The sequence below is a fragment of the Cajanus cajan genome, chromosome 5, assembly GCF_000230855.2.
Source record: "Cajanus cajan strain Asha chromosome 5, NIPB_CcT2T_4, whole genome shotgun sequence".
NCBI classification, from domain to species: Eukaryota; Viridiplantae; Streptophyta; class Magnoliopsida; order Fabales; family Fabaceae; genus Cajanus; species Cajanus cajan.
In genome coordinates, this window is record NC_138521.1 from 63,975,191 (window position 1) to 63,997,872 (window position 22,682).

Here is a 22,682-nt window from a genome sequence, read left to right on the forward strand (position 1 = left end):
ATTTTTCTACTCTTATTGTCCAAAAAGCTATTATATTTAATAATTAATTAGTTGTATGATATTGAATTTGAGACATGTGAAAGGGTGGGAGAGAAAGAAGAAGGAAAGATGAATGGTACTGAGGAGCAGCAATTCCAGCTCAACGGCTTAAGTCGGATCTATTTTCTGCCACTCTTCACTTTCCATCTTCAGTTTCGTCAGAAGCCACTTGGACAGACACCAACACCAAAACCTTTTCATCATCCCAAGTAACACACAACACAACACAACATCCTCTTTCTCAAACAAAACCAACACACACAACATAACAACACAACACAAGTTTTGTTTTGGTTGATGCATAGTGGGTTTGTTAAATGGGCAATGTGACGGGAACAGTGGCCGCCAAATTCGCGTTTTTCCCGCCAGAGCCACCCACCTACGACGTTTGCAGGGACGAGGATGGGAGCGTGGTCCTGTCGGGTGTCACCGCCGACAAAAACGTCGACGTTCACATTCTCCGCACCAAGGCTGGCAACAACATCGTTGCCACCTTCTGGAAACACCCTTTCGCCAGGTTCACCTTCTTGTACTCTCACGGCAACGCCGCTGACTTGGGTCAGATGCACGACCTCTTCATCCAGCTCAGAGCTCACCTTCGCGTCAACATCATGAGGTCACCTTCCTCTTCTCTTCAACCCCTTCTTTTACATCTAATTTCTTATGTCTTTACTATTTCATTCAACTACATGTCTCATAAAAATCATCACTGTCTCCTGCTCTAACACAAATTTTCTTGTTTTTTTACTTTGTTTCTAAAGTCTAAACTCATGCATGATATATTTAGTTTTATGTTTATTTTGCTGGACTTGACAGCTTAATATCATTTTCAAGTCTGAACAAAAGCTCTTTCTGAATTTTCTTTCAATTTTGTGCTATGCTTTCAGCTATGATTATTCAGGATATGGAGCATCAACAGGTAAGGTATGTAACTCACCTGATTTCTCTCCCCCCCTTTTTTCTTTTCTGGTTGTTGCGCATTTCCAATAAAATTTCTTGTATCTGTTTGGATAAATTTCTTCCTACATAAGCTAAAATCAACTTATGCACTTAACTTCTGGTGAAGCTTTTTTCATTTATGTACTCCAAATTCCAAAAGCTAAGGTGGATAAGTTGATTTCAACTTAGGGAGAAATTCAGTGCATTTTGCCTTAATTTCTTCTCTTAAATATTTATGGAGAAGTTTATCTGAACGAGGATATAATGAAACTTGGGAGTGGGTATATTATGAGGAGATGAGATACGGAAATCAGGTTATCAAAATTTCATTTGAATTGTTTTTGTCCAAATCTGTCAATCTAACTGGTGTCTTTGTTGTTTTATTTGTGATTGTCTCTTCAACTGTGCAGCCATCTGAGTTCAACACGTATTACGACATAGAGGCTGTATATAATTGTTTGAAGAACCAATATGGAATTAAGCAAGAAGAAATGATTTTGTATGGTCAATCGGTTGGAAGTGGACCCACACTACACTTGGCTTCTAAGTTGCAGAAGTTGAGAGGTGTTGTTCTTCACAGTGCCATCCTTTCAGGGATAAGGGTCTTGTACCCTGTCAAGATGACATTTTGGTTTGACATTTTCAAAGTATGTTTTGCCTTGGTGTTCTTCATGGTTCTTACTCTGCTGTAATCTTTAGCATTGAGCTTTGTAGTAACAAAAATCTCTTTTATCATTTCAGAATATAGACAAAATTCGGCATGTCAACTGTCCAGTGTTTGTTATACATGTAAGTATATATTTCCATCTTTGTTTTTAATCACCTTCTGCACTTCTTTGTTTTTGTTTTTTTTTTTTGTGGCTTTGAATTGATCAACAGCTTCTGTCCTGAAGTGATTGTCTTTCTTGTTTTGCATGCTCTGCTGATGAGTTGTTCACATGGAGGCTTGGCTGAGTCCTGAATTAAAATAAGATAAAGATTGTGTAGGTTATTTAAGTTAATTCATCATTTACTTCAGAGATCAAACACTCATTTTAAAAAAAAAATAAGGTTACAAGTGTTGATAATCTGAATGTTTAATTGCAAATGTAATACAATACAAAGAGTCAGAAGTGCTTAGAAATTCTGATGTCTTGAGCCTTAACCTAATATTAGGTTATCTCAGGAGGCTGATTTGGTTGGGCTTTTATTTTTCTAATTTCCTTCCACTAGAAGATACCATGTAAATAAAGTCTGTCTGTTTAGGAACCCTGATGGTGTTTCCATCTATGAAGGATAATTTTCCTTTTGTTAACAAGTATTGGAATATTTTAGACATGAATTGATGTTGCATACTTGCATCATACTTTCATCTGTTTGAAGAAAGTCTTCAGATTTTGTTACCTAGACGGTAAAATTTTGTCTAAATTTATTCAGCTTCTTAAAATCAATAAAGCAGGTGAATTAATGATGCAAATTGCAAAAGTAGACTTTAGGTTTTGGATTGTAGACAGCAGTTAATATCATTTTGTATTTTCATTTTACTAGTCTGATTTTTTTGCAAGCTGACTTGAAGTTACAAAAGCAATCTGCACTTTTGATTATAGATATAAAATGTGTATTTGTTATATTATGAGATTTTTATCCATGTAAGTTTAGGTATATGAAATGTGCCTTCTCCAAATTCTTCTTCCATTATGTTTTTGAGCTATTTTATTTCTTGGGTTTTCCTTTATGTTGGAAGTGCGTCGCTGATATAGAAACCTGGAAGTAGCCTGCACCCTTTCTCCTAGCGAGAAATATTAAAAATATGTTTAACAAATATTTGATATTTATCTGTTTCTGCATGTCCCTTTTTATTATTAATATTGATAAAACAGGTAATTGAACATTCTTGGTGCTTAATAACAGAGATAAAAACAAATGTAGAATGTTTATTTGTTTTTTATTTGCAAACCTTGACGGTTGTCTAATATTCAGTATCCATGCAATGCGACTAATGAAGAAACTACTTTGTGAACAGCCAAAATTGATTTATTTTATTTGTCTCAGGATTTCGAGCCACATAAAGAAAGGAACAACAAATTAACAGAATAACTATTTCAAACCGTATTTCAAGCCAACAAATTAACAGAATAACTATTTTCGTGATTTTCAGAGCATCAGTATGTCTGCATTTATTATGGTTGTTGTTAACCTGTGGCCTCATCCATATTGAATAAGGCTAAGCAACATATAGCATAGTAGCCATCGTTGTAAATGGAGCCAATTTTGAGGAAGAAAATTAGATATCGTCTAGAACTCATGATGATTTTCTGCAATTTCTATGTTACAAAATGCTGCCGTATGTCATTGTTATGATTTCAGTTCTTCAGATGTCCTAATCCATACAAAACAGCTTAGTAGGCATGGATATCTGTCTTGTAATATGTGGCATTTTTTATGAATTAATACAGTTTATAATTTTGTTTGCAGGGAACAAATGATGATATTGTTGATTGGTCTCATGGAAAGAGGTTGTGGGAACTCTCCAAGGAAAAATATGATCCCTTGTGGGTTAAGGGAGGTGGCCATTGCAACCTTGAAACATTCCCTGAGTTCATCAAGTACTTGCGCAAGTTCATTAATGCAATGGAAAAACTCACAATCACAAGACAGACAAACAAACAACTCACTCAAAATCCTAGTATTACTGAATCCAGACACAACAAATGCTTAAGATTTGGCAAAAAATAGCTTGATCTTTTTGAGGTTTTGCATGTAGGGAATCAGAATCATGGTTTGATTGAAGGTTGAGACCAAATGCAACTGTGCCCGTGCCACTTTGATTCATAAATTCATGATTTGGAAGCCAATCAATCAATTAGAGAATTGAAGAATGTCTAAGACCCTAACCACCCCCCCCCCCCAAAAAAAAATATATATTGAAGGATATCTCATCCAAATCCTGTTTAGATAGTCATAGCCTAGAACTCACGAGTGGTGGTTGCGTGGTTAATTATGATGTACTTAATTTGGCTTTGTGGCAAACTTGTTTAGTTTATGTATAGGCCATGATCATACTCCGGAAGAAAAGAATGTTCTCTTATCCACTACTATATCTCCTCGATTTCTTTAGGCAAATTATGTAGATAACGGGGCACCTAGATTGTTTATTTTATTAGTGAATCAACATGTCTTATAATTGTGTAATAGTTTGCTAAACCAATCAAGAATCATGTGGGGCCCCGTGGAGCTAGTCAACAGCTTGCTGGTTTTGAAATCATTAATATTTTCAGTGTGCTGTCGAATTTGAAGCCATAGAATTGGAACATAGAATGTTCACTTTTGGTGAAATACTTGATAATTGAGAACTGCGACGTAACAATGTGTATAAGTAATGCATTATTTGATAATCATCATGTTCTTTTTTTAATTAGTACATCAGTGTTTTGTGTTAAAAAAAAAAAAAGGGTTAAATATAGGGCATATTGTTTAACTCTTCATTCTTCTGGCCACACCTAGTATCTCCATTTTCAAATCCTTTATGCAGACGTTGAATGTAAAAATGTATAATACTCGAGTATTTGATGCTCAAGTCACCAATTCTCATATATTAAGTTGGAATTTATTCTCTTAAAAGTGATTAAATCTTTAATTTTCTTTCTTAAAAATCACTTTATTTTTAACTTATTCTAAAAGAATATTAAATCCAAAATATTTTTAATTAATTGTCCATATTCTATTTATAATATTTTTATAATCAATAATATATGTTTTTTTAAAAAAATTGTATACACCACGTATTTTCTATTAGAGAAAAAAAAAATTTAGTCGGATAAAAATACTATTAACAGCAAAAATATTTTTTCCAAATTCACTGATTAAGTTGGAACAAGTCAAGTGATTCACATACTCAATGGTATATTTTTAATTTTAAGTATGTTTTTCAATATTTTACCTAAAATTAAATACAGGTAAAAACACTTTTTTTGTGTGGGTGTTAAGGGGGGCTGAAACCCAAAAGAAAAAGAAACTAAATACTTATCAGGCCCATCGTGTCCTTTAACAAGAGGATCGAGCATCCAGAAAAAGTGGGGAGGTTGGAGAATGTGCACACCAACATTATTCATTTATTCTTCTAGGCTTCTTTAACATGCTTTTGATCCATCTCAATATGACTTAAATTTGCTTTAGTTTTCAATTTTTTTTATTGAATTTGATTCTCATAAATTATATTTTTTTATGACTAGTCTCTATTATTTTTTAGGTTTAAAATTCATTATTTACGTAATATGTATTTAAGCATATCTTGACTCGTGTCATCTCACAATAAAAACTAATGTGATACGTTTACATGCATATTATGTCACTAATAAGTAACTACATGATTATTTGAAGAAAAAATATATAAAGACTAAATTTATACAGAGTAAAAACATATTTAAACAGTTAAAAATACTAATAAATTGCATGATTTTTAACATGTGTAAGGTTGCTTGCAATTAGGACAATCATGTAATAAAGTATTTATTTTTTTGGGAAGGAATTATGCACTATTAGTTTAAGGATGTTGTATATTTTATTTAATCATAGACAGACCGATATGTAAGATAAGTTTGTTAGTTTTTATAGTATTTAAAAAATAAAAAATAAAAAGTCATGCACATAATAATTTATAATGAATAGATCATGTAAAAAGAATTTACTCATAATTATTAATTTTTTTATATTTTAATTATATTTATATACATATCAAACAATACTATGAATACATAAGGTATTGGTAATCATGTCAATTAAGAAACTAAAAATTAGTGTATAGAGATTATCATAGTGCATTTTGTCTGTTAATATTGTCTTTTCTATTAACATATTAAGAATTGAACTTTTGAAAATGACTCAATTGTCTATTAATTATATGATATCTTGTTAGCTAATAATGTTTAAATCCATCGAATGTTGAGTGAAATCTTTACTACCTAAGATGTAATCTTCATGAAAAAGAAAAAATTTTGATGAGAGGAGTGAAAAAAGTAAAATATCTTTTTTTCCTTAATTGTGAATAAATTATTCAGTTAAAAAAATTTAAGTGCCTTTTAGATTATGAAAGACACAAAAAAAAAAAAATTGTGAAATAATACAGTAGGTCAAAGCAAATGCCAGCAAATAGTAAAAATATGTTAAGATGAGTGTAATATAGACTTCATAAATCATACTCCCAACATATCCGACGTTCAAAATAAATAATTTATTTAACCTCTGAATTTTGAGTAGACAAGGTCAAAATAATTTTAGACTTTCCCTAGCATTCGGAATTTGGTGGTGCAGTGTCTAATAGCATGGCCCATCAAAAGGGAAAAGTGGAGGCATAGAAAAACAGAATAAACGTGTATCTCGTGTTTGTCTTTCATATGCTTTTGCCCATTGTTTTTTCTTAATTTTATAATAAATAAAAAAAATTACAACGACTTCAATAAAATTTAAACTTGGAACTTCGTGTATAACAATCCAAATCCAACTCTAATTATAATATTTCATTAATTTCTTATGTTTAAATTTAAGAGATATTTCAAACCAAAACACAATGATAATTATTGATAATAATTATTAAATTCAAATTAAAAAGTTATAAATAAAATTATTATGTACTGTCAATGTCATAGTGTTATCTCTGTCATAATTATTATCAATCATTATCACCACCATTATCATTACTATCATTATCGTTACTAGCATTACTATTGTCACCAGATATATATATAAATTCAATTTTTTAATATATTTACCTCTTTTTAAGAATTGTTGTTTTAATATATAAAAAAAATAAAATAAAATAAAAATATAAGAAAAAAATTAAAAGTATAATTTAACCTAAACTCTATTTCTAAAAACTATCTTCTTCATTAACTTTTTTCCTCGTTACTTTATCTCTCTCTTATCACTTTTCAATGATTTTCCTTTTTTATTTTTAATATGTTGAAAAGATAACATCCATGTCTAAAACTATCATGAAAATTGCAAAATCTAATTTGGTCATTTAAGTCTCCTTACAAAGCTTAAAAGGTACGCATGTTACATTTCGTACATGGAACATGAGGTTTATCTTTTAACTCACGTAACTCGTTCATTCCTTAATATTTTATGTGATTCTTGAATCTAAATTGGAGCCCCAAATATCTAATTTATAACTCAACAATCAAAACTCAATTTGGTTAATCACACATAGAGAAATCACATAAATATCAAAGTATGTTCATACCATAATTTTCATAACAAAGTACAACTCACACTCAAACTCATTTCTCCCAATCCAACCAATAAAAATATAAATTAAAGACCAAAACTACTTTGTTGTACCATTAATTACTAAAGTCCAACATTAATTTCAAAACATGTTATCATGAACTCATTAGTAATTAATTCATCCGAATCTCTAATTCTTTTTATCCACATTTGGTTCTTCTGTAATTTTTTTGTGTGTTAATCCCTAGGGTTTTCTTGATAACTCATAGACACTTATAGATTCACAAATAAAGACAATCTCACATATCAAAAACACAATCATAATATAATATCACAATCAAAACATGAGAGACTCCACAAATAGCATAAATTTATATTCACAATCAAATTTAGGATTTCCCCCATGCATCAAACACAAAAAAAACGAAATTGAGGGTCAATCTCACTACCTCGTAGATAACCCACACCTTAGAGTGAGATTCTAACTCCCCCTTACCTTGATGAATGTTAAACTCCAAGTGAGGATCTTCGATGTTGTCTCCTGATGCCTTTGATTCTCTCTCCTCCCCAGATCACAAGAGTGGGCGTTAGGAATATGTGAGACAACCCTTACTTTACTAACATATTTATAGAGAAAAAATTAAATACTAACCCGCGCATATCCCATTGGTAAAAACTCATTAATTTACTGTCAGATATCCTTCTATTAAAATTCAAATAATTATTTATAATAATTAAAGTAGAAAATATTCATTTTATCAAAATAATTTCTAATTAAATAAATTAAAATATTTTTATTAATTTATTCTAAAAAGAAGTTGGGATGTTAATCACCTAATATGATGCATAATGCAAACTTTTGATATTTTCCAATCAGCAACAAACACTTTTTCATATTTAAATATTATAGTCATGGGTGTTCTAGTTGAAATGGAAGGGTGTTGTTGGATTTTATACGATTTCATGTAGTTGAATTTTTTTCTCTCAATCATTCTTAATTTTTTCGTTTGTTTTGGCTACAGGTTAGGACTATAAATCCTAAATTATTAAATTTGAAGTTTAGCAAAATGGATAATCATTCTAAAAGATCTTAAGCAATGATGCATCAATCAAATATGGGTGTTTTTGTTATGTTTAATGAATTGCAAAACTCCTATGTTAAAAGTAAAGAATAGTGTAGTGGTAATGAGACTAGGTGGGAAGAAATAAGTCATTCAAACATCACTTCTGTTATTTTTAAATTAAATTTAACATTTAAACTTTACTTTATTATATGTTTAAATGTACTTAGTTTGTAATTATTGCATGCCAACTAGGGGAGAGAATACGTGCTAATGTGACGATTAATTATTGACTGATCATGAGACTAACAGAGTTAGTAATTAAGTATAATGGAATGACTAAATTTTATAATGAAGTATAAATTTAGGAATTCAAATGTCACGAAAAATCTTTCAAGGACCCATCGGTCACCTCTTACACCACTCAATAACTTTATATTAAATGTGAATTTTGTAAATTCAACCGTTAGATTGAAAGTTCATATCACTTTATATGTGTATATCAAATTTTGTTAAAATTGAACAACAATTTGAAGGTGATCAAAGTGTTCATATTTTAGTATATTTTAAAATGAATATATTACATCAATTTTGTTTTATAATAATGAAGTATCAAATCATCTTGGATTGATATAAAATTTTGTATATATGATCTAAGAGATATGAACTTTCAATCTAACGATTGGATTTACAAAATTTGCATTTAATATAGAGTTATTGAGCGGTGTAACACTTAGTAAAAATTACAGCGATGTTATTATAACCCCCCTCATATATATATATATATATGTGTGTGTGTTTATATTTTATGTAGTTATCATTTAAAATTTTGTTTGATATTTTTCTTTTGTATTTGCATTTGAATTAATGATAGATTTGATTTCTTGATAGAAAAATTATAACTGTTTTATTTAATAAAAATTGAAGCACATAATTGATATTTTGTTTTTTATTTTCATTTTAAAAAATATGGTGAACCAACTCACCTAACTCACCAACACATGGTGGATCAAATCGGGTTGAAAAATTTCTGGCTCACCAAAAAGTGAGCCATTGGATTGATTCTTTTAAAATACCAACTTGTGGTGAGTCAACTCAGGTAAGCTGAGTTAACTCACTTTAACATCTCTAGAACATACATTGGATACAACATTGTGAATTTTTGTGAATGTGTTGTTTCAAAATATATAACCCATTAATTTCATAATAAATAGTATATTATAAACAATATTTTTTTTTATCATTACTAAAAAGTAATTTTTGAAATTTTGTTTTGTAGTTTTATAATACACATTCAAAAAATGTTTTCTAGAATAACATATTTACTCTTTCGAATAAAGTACTTTTTAAAAGAGTAAAAATATATATTTGAAACAGTATATCTAATCTTTCAGAAGTATGATTTTACTTTTCTAAAAATTATTTTTCAAAAGATTAAAAGTATATTTTAAAGAAATAATTTTAAAAATAGTAAAACTGAAGGGTAATTAAGAGAAAAAGGTTAGTTATATTATTAGTCGATTTGGAATAGATCAAAATTTTCAAAAGAAAAATTAATCGACTAAACCAAACTAACTTGCATGTGAACGAATTGGTTTAGGATGAGCAAAATAAAATATTAAAAAAAATAAGAAATTATAATAAAATGAAAGAAAAGTGAAGAATAATTACAAAATTCAAAATTATAAAGTTATACAACATAAAAGTACAAAATTATAGAATTAAATAAGATAAAATATACTTATTTTGAAATAATATACATTCAGATTAATTCAAATTTTGCGTTGAAATCCAATAGTGAGACTAATATTTTCAAATAATGATTTATGATCCAAATAAAAAAAAAACTAAAAAAGAAATATTCTTGAGATTGGTAATTGGTAAGATGAAGGGGTCAACGAAGAGGCATGTTCACTCCTTCCTAGTCAGAGGCAGCATCTATAGTTATAGTGATAGTGCCACCCACCCCACAACAAAGTGCATTTGAATTTAGGTCTTATCAAAAAAAGATTTGTCCCCACTCTTCGCTTCTTCATTTGTTCCTATTTCCCCAACCAATCATCATTCGTAACGTTATGGGTCTCAGATTCCCCTAATCTACCTCTTCATTCCCATCCTTTCTTTTCATTTATTCACAATACTTCGACAAGACATTCTCTTTTTTTCTTCTTTCCCATGCAAAAAATAAAACACACTTATATTTATTAAGTGCTAAGCACAAAGCACGATCTCTTTCTCTCCCACACACACGTTAACCTTAAGAAAGAATCTCAATTTTCAGATAAATTTTGATGCATGATAGGAAGAGGAGAGAAAAAAATGTGGTAAGTGTTGATTTTGTTAGATAGATAACTGTTTGATTGAAAATAATGAGAAAATTAAAAGAGAAAATAAATTTAAACTCATAATAATTATAAGTCTATAACATTAACTACACAAGGAAATTTAGGTTTCAAGATACACACCAAAAAAATAGATATCATTCAATGCATTACACATTACTAAAACTTTCAAACGTGTTGATTAATTAATATAAAATCATTTTAACTTAATTATTAATATTAAGTTTGAGTCCTGAAAATATAGTTGTATTAAATATTTAGGAGAGAATGTTTAGCTTAAGTGACTTTACTAAAAATATAGTTGAGTTAAATACAAGTTTGAATGATCTTACTTGACTTAAACAAAAAGATTGTTGCTAGGAGAATATCTATGGTAATAAAATATTATTAAAAAAATTGTGTTTTTTTTTTTTTGTATTATTTGTCTTTATAGTTAAGTAAGTCACAAAATTGATTTTATGATTATAATATTAATATTTTTTTGGATAATTATGTTATTAATGTAAAAAATATTTACAGATTTTATCAGTGACTAATCTTTATTGCAGAATTTGATTAATTGACTAACCTCTTTTAATAAGATTTTCCTTCTCAACCACATTTTTTTTATTTAATTAAAATACTTAAACTCAAAACCTTATTTAAGATATTTCAACATAAAATCACTTGGAGCAACTATTTGTTAATTTATATGATTGTTATTATTTATTTTTATTTTATTTTTAATTTATACGATTGAAAAAAGAAATATTATTTTTCTTTCTTAATCGTCACCTTTTTATGAGCTACTTTTAATTGGGAGGCAGGAACCGGAAACAAGTAATTTAATCCAAAACTGTACCTGAAAATGTTATTTACCAGTCGGGATCTTTAGATAATGTTCGTGATAAAATATAAAATTTGCATAGCATTTGCTCGATAGTAATCTTATCTATTAACTTTATTTGTTTCGACTTATCTGCCCTAAATATTTCGTGTTATGAAGTTTATGTATCAAGATATTTATGAGCTAGAAGTGATTCCCTCATTGAGTTTGGTCCTTAATCAAGCAGTTCGAATATAGTCTAGTATAATTTATATATAGATCGGTAAATTCTTTAAATTATCGTTATATTTAATTTCTGACCAAGTGTTTAATTTTTTTTTTTTTTTTAGAATGACAATGCTTATCTCTTGAAAGAATTAATGTTGAGGGTGTTTGGATTTAAATTTTATGAAATTGAATTTTTTTTTAAAAAATTAAACGATTTTGTTAAAATGTAACAACTTTAAAATTTTCTCTTAATAAGAATGTAATAACTTTTAAGATTTTTTAAAAAACTTAAAATATAAATTTTAATAAATTTATATCATAATATTTTAAAAGATTTTATGAGATTTTAAAGAATAATATGAATTTTTAAAAATAATATAACCAATAAGATAAAATAAATGACAAGGTTTAAATAGAGAAAAATAAAATTAATATAATTTTTTAATCTATTAATAAACAATTAAGTCTAATTTCATGCCTTCTTAAATAATATTTCTATATTTATAATTTCCATGAATTAATATTTTCTCATTTATGTTATTAAATTCAAATAACATATTTAAACTTATGATACCCAATAATAAATAAAATTGTTAAAATTGACTAATATGATGATAAGGCAAGCAAGTTAATCAAGATTTACAACTCTAATCTAATTCATCTCTTTAATTGAGTTTCATAAAATTTTAATGAATTCTTAAAAGAATCGTAATTGTCTTAATTAAATAATACCAAATTTTAATATATATTTTTTAAAAAATTATTATTTTAATTAAATATCATATGATTTTTTTATATTAAAAAAAGTTTTCAATAAATATTATAAGTTTTTTTTTTATAATAAAAGAATCTTTCAAAATTCATTAACATCTTAATCTAATAGACGAATACACCTCTTTTGACTATTAATTGGAAAATATTATATATATATATACATATATATATATAAGATTTAAAAAATAAAAAATAGTACGAGTCTCCCAACGGTGTGAACCACTGCCTCGTTTCATGGTCGAACATGAGAACCCCTTTCCATTGTCATGTTAAAGTTAATGTCACAGTACTATTGTACATCTAAGACCCTGAATTTGGCTTTGCATATGCACACTACACATATCTTGACTTTTCGTACCTTCTTTTCAACTTTATCTAATCCAAACCACATAAAACATAAAACATGTAAAGGTAAGCTAGGTAATGAAACATCATATATATATATATATATATATATATATATATATATATATATATATATATATATATATATATATATATATATATATAAATGCAACATATCAACATTATCTATATGTAACATATCAACATTATCTATAAGTAACATATCAACATCATCTTTTCACCTAGTATACAACTAAGCATCACAATATATCACACATTTCAACACTAATTCAACACGGCAACACATATCATTACAGTTCAACACATTAACACATTTGTGTCATTACACATTTTAATTCGGAGATCTCTTACAATATAGGGTGAGTAATTTAAGTGATTAAATTCTATCGAACCGACAACACAACAGTTTTTTTGGGTTTGCTAGATCAATAACAGATTGGATATCAATCCACAACACGATAACTAAGCCACCTATGGGATTAGCCTATTGACTATCCTCCAAATACTACAACCCTTCGATACTTGGTTAGGAACTAAGTTCTCGACTTCGTACTTTACTCGGTTTTGGTCGTTTGTAATTAGTATAGCTCAACCTAACCCCTATACCGTAATCACTTTATACACGTGTGCTTCAACCTTGCCCACACATGGTACCAACTAAGTCCTAAAGGAGAACAACACAACATTCACTCCAAGGGACAACTTTCCAATGAGGTTTTTTTAACAAATTGGGCTTTCAAAGCATTACAACACTTTTAGTCCACACAATGGGATGAGAAACTTTCAAAAACATCTCCTTTAATCCTAAGTGGTCAATACAACACAACAACACAGTTTTATCAACACTTTAACAACACAGCAACTCATACAACTCACAACTTAACAACACAGTTCACTTCAACAGCACTATTTTTCAGCACAACAACTCATATATCAAATCTACACAACTTTACAACTCAATTACAACATACATCTCACAGCTCACAACTCTATCATCTCAACATGCTTCAACAATATCTCAACATTCAACACATAAGACAACATACAACTTATAAAACAACTTCAACAACACACAACACATTCAACACTTAATAACAACTCAATCGACACGTTTTCAACTCATTTTCAACATTAAAAACATAGCATATATTACCACAACACAAATAGAGTCACACCTGGTAAAATTACTATTTCGCCTGACGCAAAACCCAACTAGAGAGCACCAAGCTCTCTCACGCTCGGTGTGGAGAAAATCCCGCTCGACACCGGTTTGGCATAGACTCCCCAAGGGAATCTCGCCCGACATGGTAAGTGCCACACCCAGTATAGGTCAAGTAAAGACCTACAAGATAATTACGTTCGATGTGGTAAATTTCACGCCCAACAAATTAACCTCGAGGGCACCAGGGCCCTCTCGCACACAACACGAGGTGTCTTGCATGGCGCTAAGGCTTAGTAAATAATATCCAAGGTAAATCACGGCCCATGTGATTACCTTGCATCCGACCTCATATCAGTAGAGGCCTAACCATCCCCAAATCTGATATCGCACTTGGCATCACATCTTGCACGCCCAACACCATTCATCCAGAGACCCCAATCCCATTTCACGTCTGGTACAACCCGCTTCACGCCTCGCGTGAATGTGAAACTTGGGCCGCTAATGAATGCTCGCCCGGTGCAGATTTAAAAACCAGCAACCCATTTTCAAAATTTCATCAAAATCTGCACTCTAAGAAAGATCGAACACATGCAATCCACAACCATGTCAACACTAATCACAAACAACATAGAAACTCCAACAAAAACAACATGCAACCATAATTCCTCCCAAATCACATCAATTCCCAAAATAACTCAAAAACCCAACTTTTCAACTCAAACTGCTCAGATTAATCAACATACAATCATCATTTCAAACATTACTTAGTTCAACAACAAAAATTCTAGCTTCTCTTACCTCGAAATGGAAGAGAATCGAAACTCTAAGCTATTCAACGAAGAAGAAGAAGAAAAAGAAGAAAAACACCCAACTCTGTACAACTTCAGCGACTCAATTTGAGATTTCCACTACCTGAATCATAAACAACACAATTTAGAAGAGAATCGAGGAAAAAAAGGAGAAGGAGATTAAGAGAAGAGAGTCCACAAACCAGAGTTCCTATAGAATTCCTCTCACTAAACTCTTACAGTCTCACAAATTCTTTCCTTAATTTGTATGTATTAAAAATAGTTTAAACCCTTCAAAAATATATCTTTTTGTTACTAAAGTTCGTATTAAAAAAGAGGCGAAAAAATGCGATGTTTTTTTCTCTCTTCATCCAGAAGGAGCCTTGCTCTCGGTTTTAATAAAAACAAGTCATTTTTCATTTTAAAATTATTTTTTCTAAGCATAAGAAAAAAATCAAATTGCATTTCTATTATTTCTATAATAAAGATATATAAATGAACAAACTAGTTACTAAAAGAGTCTGAACAGAGTGACTGAGTATTATAAATCCTTTTATACTTGTATATGATTTTTATGGATAAAAAAATAAAAAAAAATGAATAGACTAATTCTTGATCGACTAATAAAAAATTAATGAAATTTATTGATTAAAAATATACAGTACTTGATCGGATACAATTTACAGATGTATTGATCCTTGAATATCAAACACATTAAACCGTTTTTTATAATTTCATTTGGATATATATATAAGTTAAAGGTATGTGCACCGATAATAAAATAATTTTACATTGTTATTTAATAAAAAAAATTATGTGATACGTTTATCGACTTTTATAATAAATAAAAATTATAAAATGAAGAATTGAAATGTTAATATTGTAAAAATACTTAGCATTCAATGCATAGCCATTCAGTTATATATATTAAAATAATTATCTTCAACAAAAATAATTTTAGAAAAATATTTTTTAACAGGACGATTTTAGTTTATTTTCTTCAATAATAATATTTTTAATATTTTTTTATAACTCTCATATCTTTTAATTTATCTTTTTTTAGTTTTAAATTAAATTTTAATATTTTTAAAATTATCAATAATAAAAGTAATCATGTATTAATATAATATAAATTTATTATAAATTATTGTGGTTTAAAATAAATATTTAGATTAAAAAAAAAAATATATATATATATATATATATATATATATATATATATATATATATATATATATATATGTAGAGAGAGAGAGAGAAGTTATTTATTATTTGTTTTTTTTGTTATGTGTACTTTCTTTTGTTTTTGGAGGGGAAAAGAGAAGTGGGGGTACAGGCGTTTCAATTACAAGCCGAAACGTAGCGAGAGCTGAGATTTAGTATTCCGATTTTGAGAGAGAAAGATAAAATATGTTGGACAGGATCTTTCTATTCCTTATAATAACTCAGATAAGATTTTTAGCTTTTATATTTATATTTTTTTAATTTTTTTTACTCTCTATAATTTATGATACATTTTTTAATTGTTTATACTTATAATTTTTTAATACTTTTAATTTTTATTATTAATATTTTTTTATAATTATTTATTTTGTGTTGACGTAAAAAAAAATCGGTCGTGATATTTCATAAGCTCTGAGCGAAATACTAACGATATATATATATATATATATATATATATATATATATATATATATATATATATATATATATATATATGAATTAACTATTAATTTGATATAATTCTAAGGAGTGTGCGCATGCGCGAATTTTTAATCTTATATTTAATTAATTTTTATCAATGTTTTCAAATAATATAATATATTGAAATTAATATTACACAAAAAGAAAATACACTTATTTGTATTGTACTAATTCTTTTCATAGAATAATAAATTTTTTTATTTTAATGATTTATATTTAGTTTCATTTGAATTAATTGTGCATATGTTTTTTATGAAATTAAATTTTCTTTTAATATATAATTTGAGGTTCTTAATAAATTAATTAAAATAATTAATATTTTAGTTTTTGAGATGAAAAATAAACCAAAATAAATTAAATTATTTAAAGCAATGATTTCTTTTAAAATAATATATATATATATATATATATATATAAACATATCTTTTGTATCATTTTATATTAATTAATTAATTTAATTATTTAACATAAATATCAAACACTTCAAATTTAATTGCCCATCTAATTTTCTATCAACTAATTTAATTATTTAACATAAATATCAAACACTGCAAATTTAATTGAATTTTAGTTTCAGCTTTATGCATGAGTCAGATAGCAATACGTATCAATCAATATTAGATTTGTTTTTTGGATTAACATAATGTAAGATGGTTAACAAATAGAATTATTTTGGTGTCAAAAATAAATAAAATTAATTTTTAAATATGTTATTATGAATTAAATTTGTGTATATATAAAAAGTTGTTGAAAAATAAACCTCTAAATTGAACTTTAATAATTTGAAGGGTTAGTCCTTAATTCTGGATTGAATTAGGATGCTTTAGATTAAAAAAAAATGAAAGTCTTGTTCGATATAAAAAAAAGTTAAGCAAGGGGAATTAATTATTGTATTCAGCATTCACAACAGCTATTAACAATAATTAAAGACAAAGACAAATTCTGTTTTGTTGGAAGAAAGAGTTAACGACAGATAGAGGGTAATATGTCATTGTCAACAAACAAAGAGAAAGACATTATGAGTGAAATACTACAAGAATAATAGCAGAACAATAACCTCATCAATAATATTATTAGTTTGTTGTTATAATAATTTTTTTATTATAATAATAAGTTTTTCGTACATTGTATAGATACTTTTAATTTCAAATAAAAATTATAGGTAAAAATAAATTAAATTAAATAAACAAATATTTATATTACTAATAATGATTATTTGATTAATTTAAATGAGAATAAAGACATATAACTTTTAAAATTGAAAAATAATCATAAAAATATTAAAATAAATACAAGTAATATTTACATGTTTAATGTGTTAAATTTCAAAATTTAAAACTAACTGCAAATTAATATCGATTCAGATTATAATAATTTTAAAATTCAATTTATCTAAAACATAACGATATTATACAATGTATTAAGATTTAAAACTTCAATAAAACAAAAGTGATTTTTTAATGTTTTTTTTATATAGGTATACATTTTTCATAAAATTATTTCCATAGAGAAGTGAGAATTAAAATGAAAGTCTTATAATGAAAATTATTTCGGAATCTAACATTTTTAATTAAAATGAATGTTTCATTGTTATAAAAATATCAAATTATCTTAATTTGCTTATCTAATACAATAAAATATTTAATTTTACAATAATATTTATAAATATTTTTTAAAAAAATTATAATTGACTAAATAAATTTTAATAATTATTAAGAATCGCGATTTAAAAAAAAACTTATTGTTTACTAAACACTTTTTAAAGTAGAAGAGATAGTAGCAAAACTCTCTCATATTCCTCTTAGGTTCGGGTTTCTGTTTGTCTTAAGTAATGAAAAATGTTTAACAAGTGCAAACAAAGTTTGAACTTTTTTAGGGTTTTGGACGGTTACTGTCTTTTGGTTAACATATTAGTTGCATTCTCATAAGTATGAATCATTTTAAGCAATATTTGACTAGATGTCATCAACTTTCTAATCTTGTGAAACCTCACATCAATATGCTTAGTTCTAGCATGAAGCACTTAAGGATGGCAAATAAACTCGTACATATGGGTAATACTCGAATCTGTCCTGACATTGATAGGAAATACCTTATTTGACCTAATACGGGTACGGATAAAATATGAAATATTAAACCGGGGATGGGGACGGGTATATACTTACCATCCTCATCCCCGTCCTTATTCTTGTCCCTATTCCCGATTTAATACCCGTCTTTGATTTGATTGTTTTAAAAAAATTTAATATTTAATTATGTGTGATTGTTTATTATGATGTGAAATATTTGTGGTTGTTTAATTATTAAGAAGTCTTTAGATTAAAATATAAGATAAACAAACAACCCAATTACAATTATAATATAATGGAAAGATAAGCTAAAAATATTATGTTTTTTTTGTAAAAAAAAATTAATTAATTTTTGTCAGGTACAAGTATGGGTATACCCGATACTCGACAGAGACGAGGATGAGACAAAAATTACATACTCGATGGGTATAAGGACGGTGATGGGGATGGGTATCAAGAAATACATACTCGACACACCTCATTGCCATGCCTAGATACACTTGATTCTTTGTCAAGTAAATGGCACTTTGACTATCATTGTGCAACTAAACTCCACCTTGCTCAATGTCCAACTCTTTTACTAGCCTTTGCATCTGACATGTATTTTGCTTCAGTTGTTGGCATTTCCATAATTGAATGAACTATTGATTTCCAACAAATAGGTCCTTCTACAAGAGTAAAAACATACCTTGTCATATATTTCCTATCATCCAAGCCACAAGTATAATTTGAATCAACAAACCCCACAACTGAAGGATTACCTTGCTAACTGTCATACGTAATACCATGACTTATTGTGCCTTTTAGGTACTTGAAGATTCACTTCACTACTTCCCAATGTTGCTTACCTGGCTTGGGCATGAACTTACAAACTCGACTTATAACACATGCCAAAGCTGGTCTAGTACAAAGCATAACATACATCAAGCAACTAACTGCACTGGCATGGGGAACCTTTGACATGTACTCCACTTCTACATTTGTCTTTGGGTACTATTTTACAGAAAGTTTGAAGTGTTTTACTAATGGATTACTCACTAACTTAACATTGTTCATGCTAAATTTATCAAAAACCTTCTCAACATAGCTTTGTTGTAAAAGCCATAGTCTTTTGGAACTCCTTTCCTTGTGAATATCCATCCTAAGAATCTTCTTGGCAGGACCTAAGTCCTTTATGTCAAACTCCTTGCCCAACATAATTTTTAACTTATTAACATGACACAAATGATTAATAGTAATTAGCATGTCATCAACAAAAAGTAGCAAAAAAATAAAAGTCATCATCAAGGCTCTTCACATAAACACAACCGTCATACTCACAATGCCTATAGTTAATCTGAAGCATATAGGCCACTTATATCATTGCCTTAGAGACTATTTTAAACCATACAGAGATCACTTCAATTTACAAACCAACCAACTTTGCCCAGTTTCACATAACCCCTTTGGTTGCTCCATGTAAATATGTTCCTTTAAATTACTGTGAAGAAAATACGCCTTCACATCTATTTGCTCCAAATGCATATCATGGTTGGTTACCAAAGCTAACACTATCATGATATAAGTATGTCTCACGACTAGAGAAAAAATCTCATCATAGTCAATCCCCTTCTGTTGTGAATAAAATACTCAATTGATATCAATTGTTAGCAATAACAATCAAATTTTAAAACAAGATAATAAAATACTCAACACACAAACAATAATTTAACGAGGTTCGACAATGTGCTTACATCATCAAGAGTAGAACAATTGCTTCCTACTATTATTAAAAATAAGGTTACATCAAGTATATACCCAATTAGTTTATAACCCAGCAAATAAGTGGTCTAAGTTCAATATGTTTCATTTCAATATCTACCTATCCATTATGAATATGAGCCATACATACTAATTCACAACACTTAGGGGGGTGTATTGGATTAGGATTTTAAAGGACTTTTTTAGTTAAAAAAAATCCTGCGGATTTTAAAAGACTTTGCAGGATTTTCATGACTTTTAAGATTTTGCAAGATTCTACAAGACTTAAAATCAGGATTTTAATGGATTCTGCAAGACTTTTAAATTAGGATTTTAATGGATTCTGTGGGATTTTGTGGAATTTTGACATTTGATAAGATTTAAAAAAAATTATACATTCAAATTTAAAAAGAGTCAAAGATAAAAATAATAAATAAAAAAATAATGTCTAGATAAATAATAATAATAATTCTCTATAATATTCTATCCTCTTTTTATAGCATCCACTATCAATTGTAACAATTCATCGGAATCATCCTTAATCCAAGCTTCATAGTTTTCTTTTTCTTTTCATTTTTCTTTATTATTTCCTTGTGAATCTCCCATTTGAATTACTAAAACAATATATGTTAAAAAATAGTTATATAAATAATTACGGATAATAGACAAAATCATAAAATTATATTATTATTTTTAGAAGCACACCATCATACAGGATCGAATATATTTTTGCTATCCAAATGGATCAAATACCTCAGTTATTATAAAAAAAATGTAAAAACGAAAATATAGAAACATAAAATAATTTTTTATATAAAAAAATTAGTATATTCGATACTGAAAAAATATTTAGATATATAATTTTTTTTATATAAACAGAAGTATTTAGATATAGAGAATATATATATATATATGATAATTTTTAACAATATTTATAAATATAAATTATTCTAACAAATATTTTAACAATATTTTCTTTTTTAAAAAATAAGTTAATGAAGACATAAATCCTAAACCCTAAAAAATTAGATATTGCAATGTCTTATGTTAATTTTCTTTTTTTAAAATATAAAAAATCTTAATTTCATAATATAAAAATAAAAAAGAAAAATTCATAGTAAAAAAAATAAAATAATTGTTGAGTCATAAAAGGAGGAGGGATAAGAGTAACAAATTCAAGGGAAAGAGAGAATTCGCAATTTTTATGCTAAGAGGGTTCTTCCCCCTACTAAGATCCATTTTTATCTCATTCTACTCACAAAAACCCTAACAAATTCATCTTTTATATATATATATATATATATATATATATATATATATATTGTTGAGATTATGATATCAATTTCATCTTTCACCTTTTTCTTTTCTTAACGTGTGTCATAAAAAAAATTACCACTTAAAAGTTAAAATTTCAAGTATTTTTTTGTGTTATATAAAGGAACAAATTCAACTACATAGAATAAAATAAAGTAAGTCAATTAAAGAGAACGAACAGAAAAATAAAACAAGTCAATGACACTATCATTTACATATTAGAGTTTCACAAAATAGGAGAATGGTATGAGAATAGTATTATATATGAGTAATGAACAATAGTGTAGTATTATTAGTAGAGAAAAAATGGAGAAGACAGGAGCATAGAAAAAAAAGATGAAAAACTCACTTGAAAATTCTTAAAACACTTGAAAAATCATTTCAAACAATCCTTCAAAATCCGATGGGTTTGGATGGGATTGTTTTATGAATCTGGTATTTATAGATAACACTAGAAAGTCTTTCAAAATCCCTCTCACACAACAATCCTTTAAAATCCTTAAATTTTTGAATACCAATTGATTGTTTTTAAGTTGTAAAAAATCTCAAATGAATACCAGTGGATTTTAATGGACTCTTTAAAAAATCCTGAAAATCCAGATTGAATACCACTGGATTGTTTTTAAGTGACATAAAATCCTGATTGAATACTAATGGACTTTTTTACTCAAAAAAAGTCTTTTAAAATCCTACGAAATCCTAAACCAATACACCCCCCTTATTTTAACTTTTAAATCTTTTAATCTATTTCAAGACATGTTTCTTGTCTTTTTTTATTTTATTCTTTTTTTAAAATCTCATGTATCCTTTATAAGATGCAATATTGTTCTACCCGGAAAAAACTACAATGAACAACAAAACATTTTCTTCGAACATTTTGTGCAATATATACCCAAGACGGCAAAGCTCAACCTCATTTAGAATATATGTTAGTAAATAAATTTTCAAATGAATTTTTAAATTAATTCAAAATTTCGAAAAGGATAAAAGTATTTATATTTAATAAACAAGCTCAAATATATCTAAAATCACGGGTTTCTGATAAAAACAAAAGAGGTTATAACCTATATCAATAGTGTTTTTTGTTTGTTTGGGTGATTTGGCCTGTATCAATCTGTAAAGCTAAATATGGGAATGCAGTTTAATA

At 27.7% G+C, this 22,682-nt stretch overlaps 1 protein-coding gene and 1 long non-coding RNA gene across 2 annotated transcripts; one reads left to right on the forward strand and one right to left on the reverse strand.

Annotated features, from left to right (window-relative positions):
• The first annotated feature begins 51 nt into the window (after positions 1-51).
• On the forward strand, positions 52-4,052 carry LOC109792786 (uncharacterized). The gene is made up of 5 exons (XM_083075659.1): positions 52-655; positions 927-963; positions 1,389-1,625; positions 1,720-1,767; positions 3,433-4,052. Exons 1-5 carry the CDS (start codon positions 357-359, stop codon positions 3,691-3,693), a joined length of 882 nt encoding a protein of 293 aa, XP_082931785.1. The 5' UTR covers positions 52-356; the 3' UTR covers positions 3,694-4,052.
• On the reverse strand, positions 1,810-12,825 carry LOC145958422 (uncharacterized). The gene is made up of 2 exons (XR_014434195.1): positions 7,679-12,825; positions 1,810-1,935 (listed from the first exon to the last, which is right to left on the reverse strand). It is a non-coding gene; the product is annotated as an uncharacterized LOC145958422 (long non-coding RNA).
• Between the last annotated feature and the right edge of the window lie 9,857 nt (positions 12,826-22,682).

Bases quoted from the DNA above. Each gene is read 5' to 3' on its own strand.
- LOC109792786 (XM_083075659.1), top strand. From the start codon at position 357: ATGGGCAATGTGACGGGAACAGTGGCCGCCAAATTCGCGTTTTTCCCG. The intron at 656-926 runs GTCACCTTCCTC...CTATGCTTTCAG, and splicing joins CTTCGCGTCAACATCATGAG to CTATGATTATTCAGGATATG. The intron at 1,768-3,432 runs GTAAGTATATAT...TTTTGTTTGCAG, and splicing joins GTCCAGTGTTTGTTATACAT to GGAACAAATGATGATATTGT.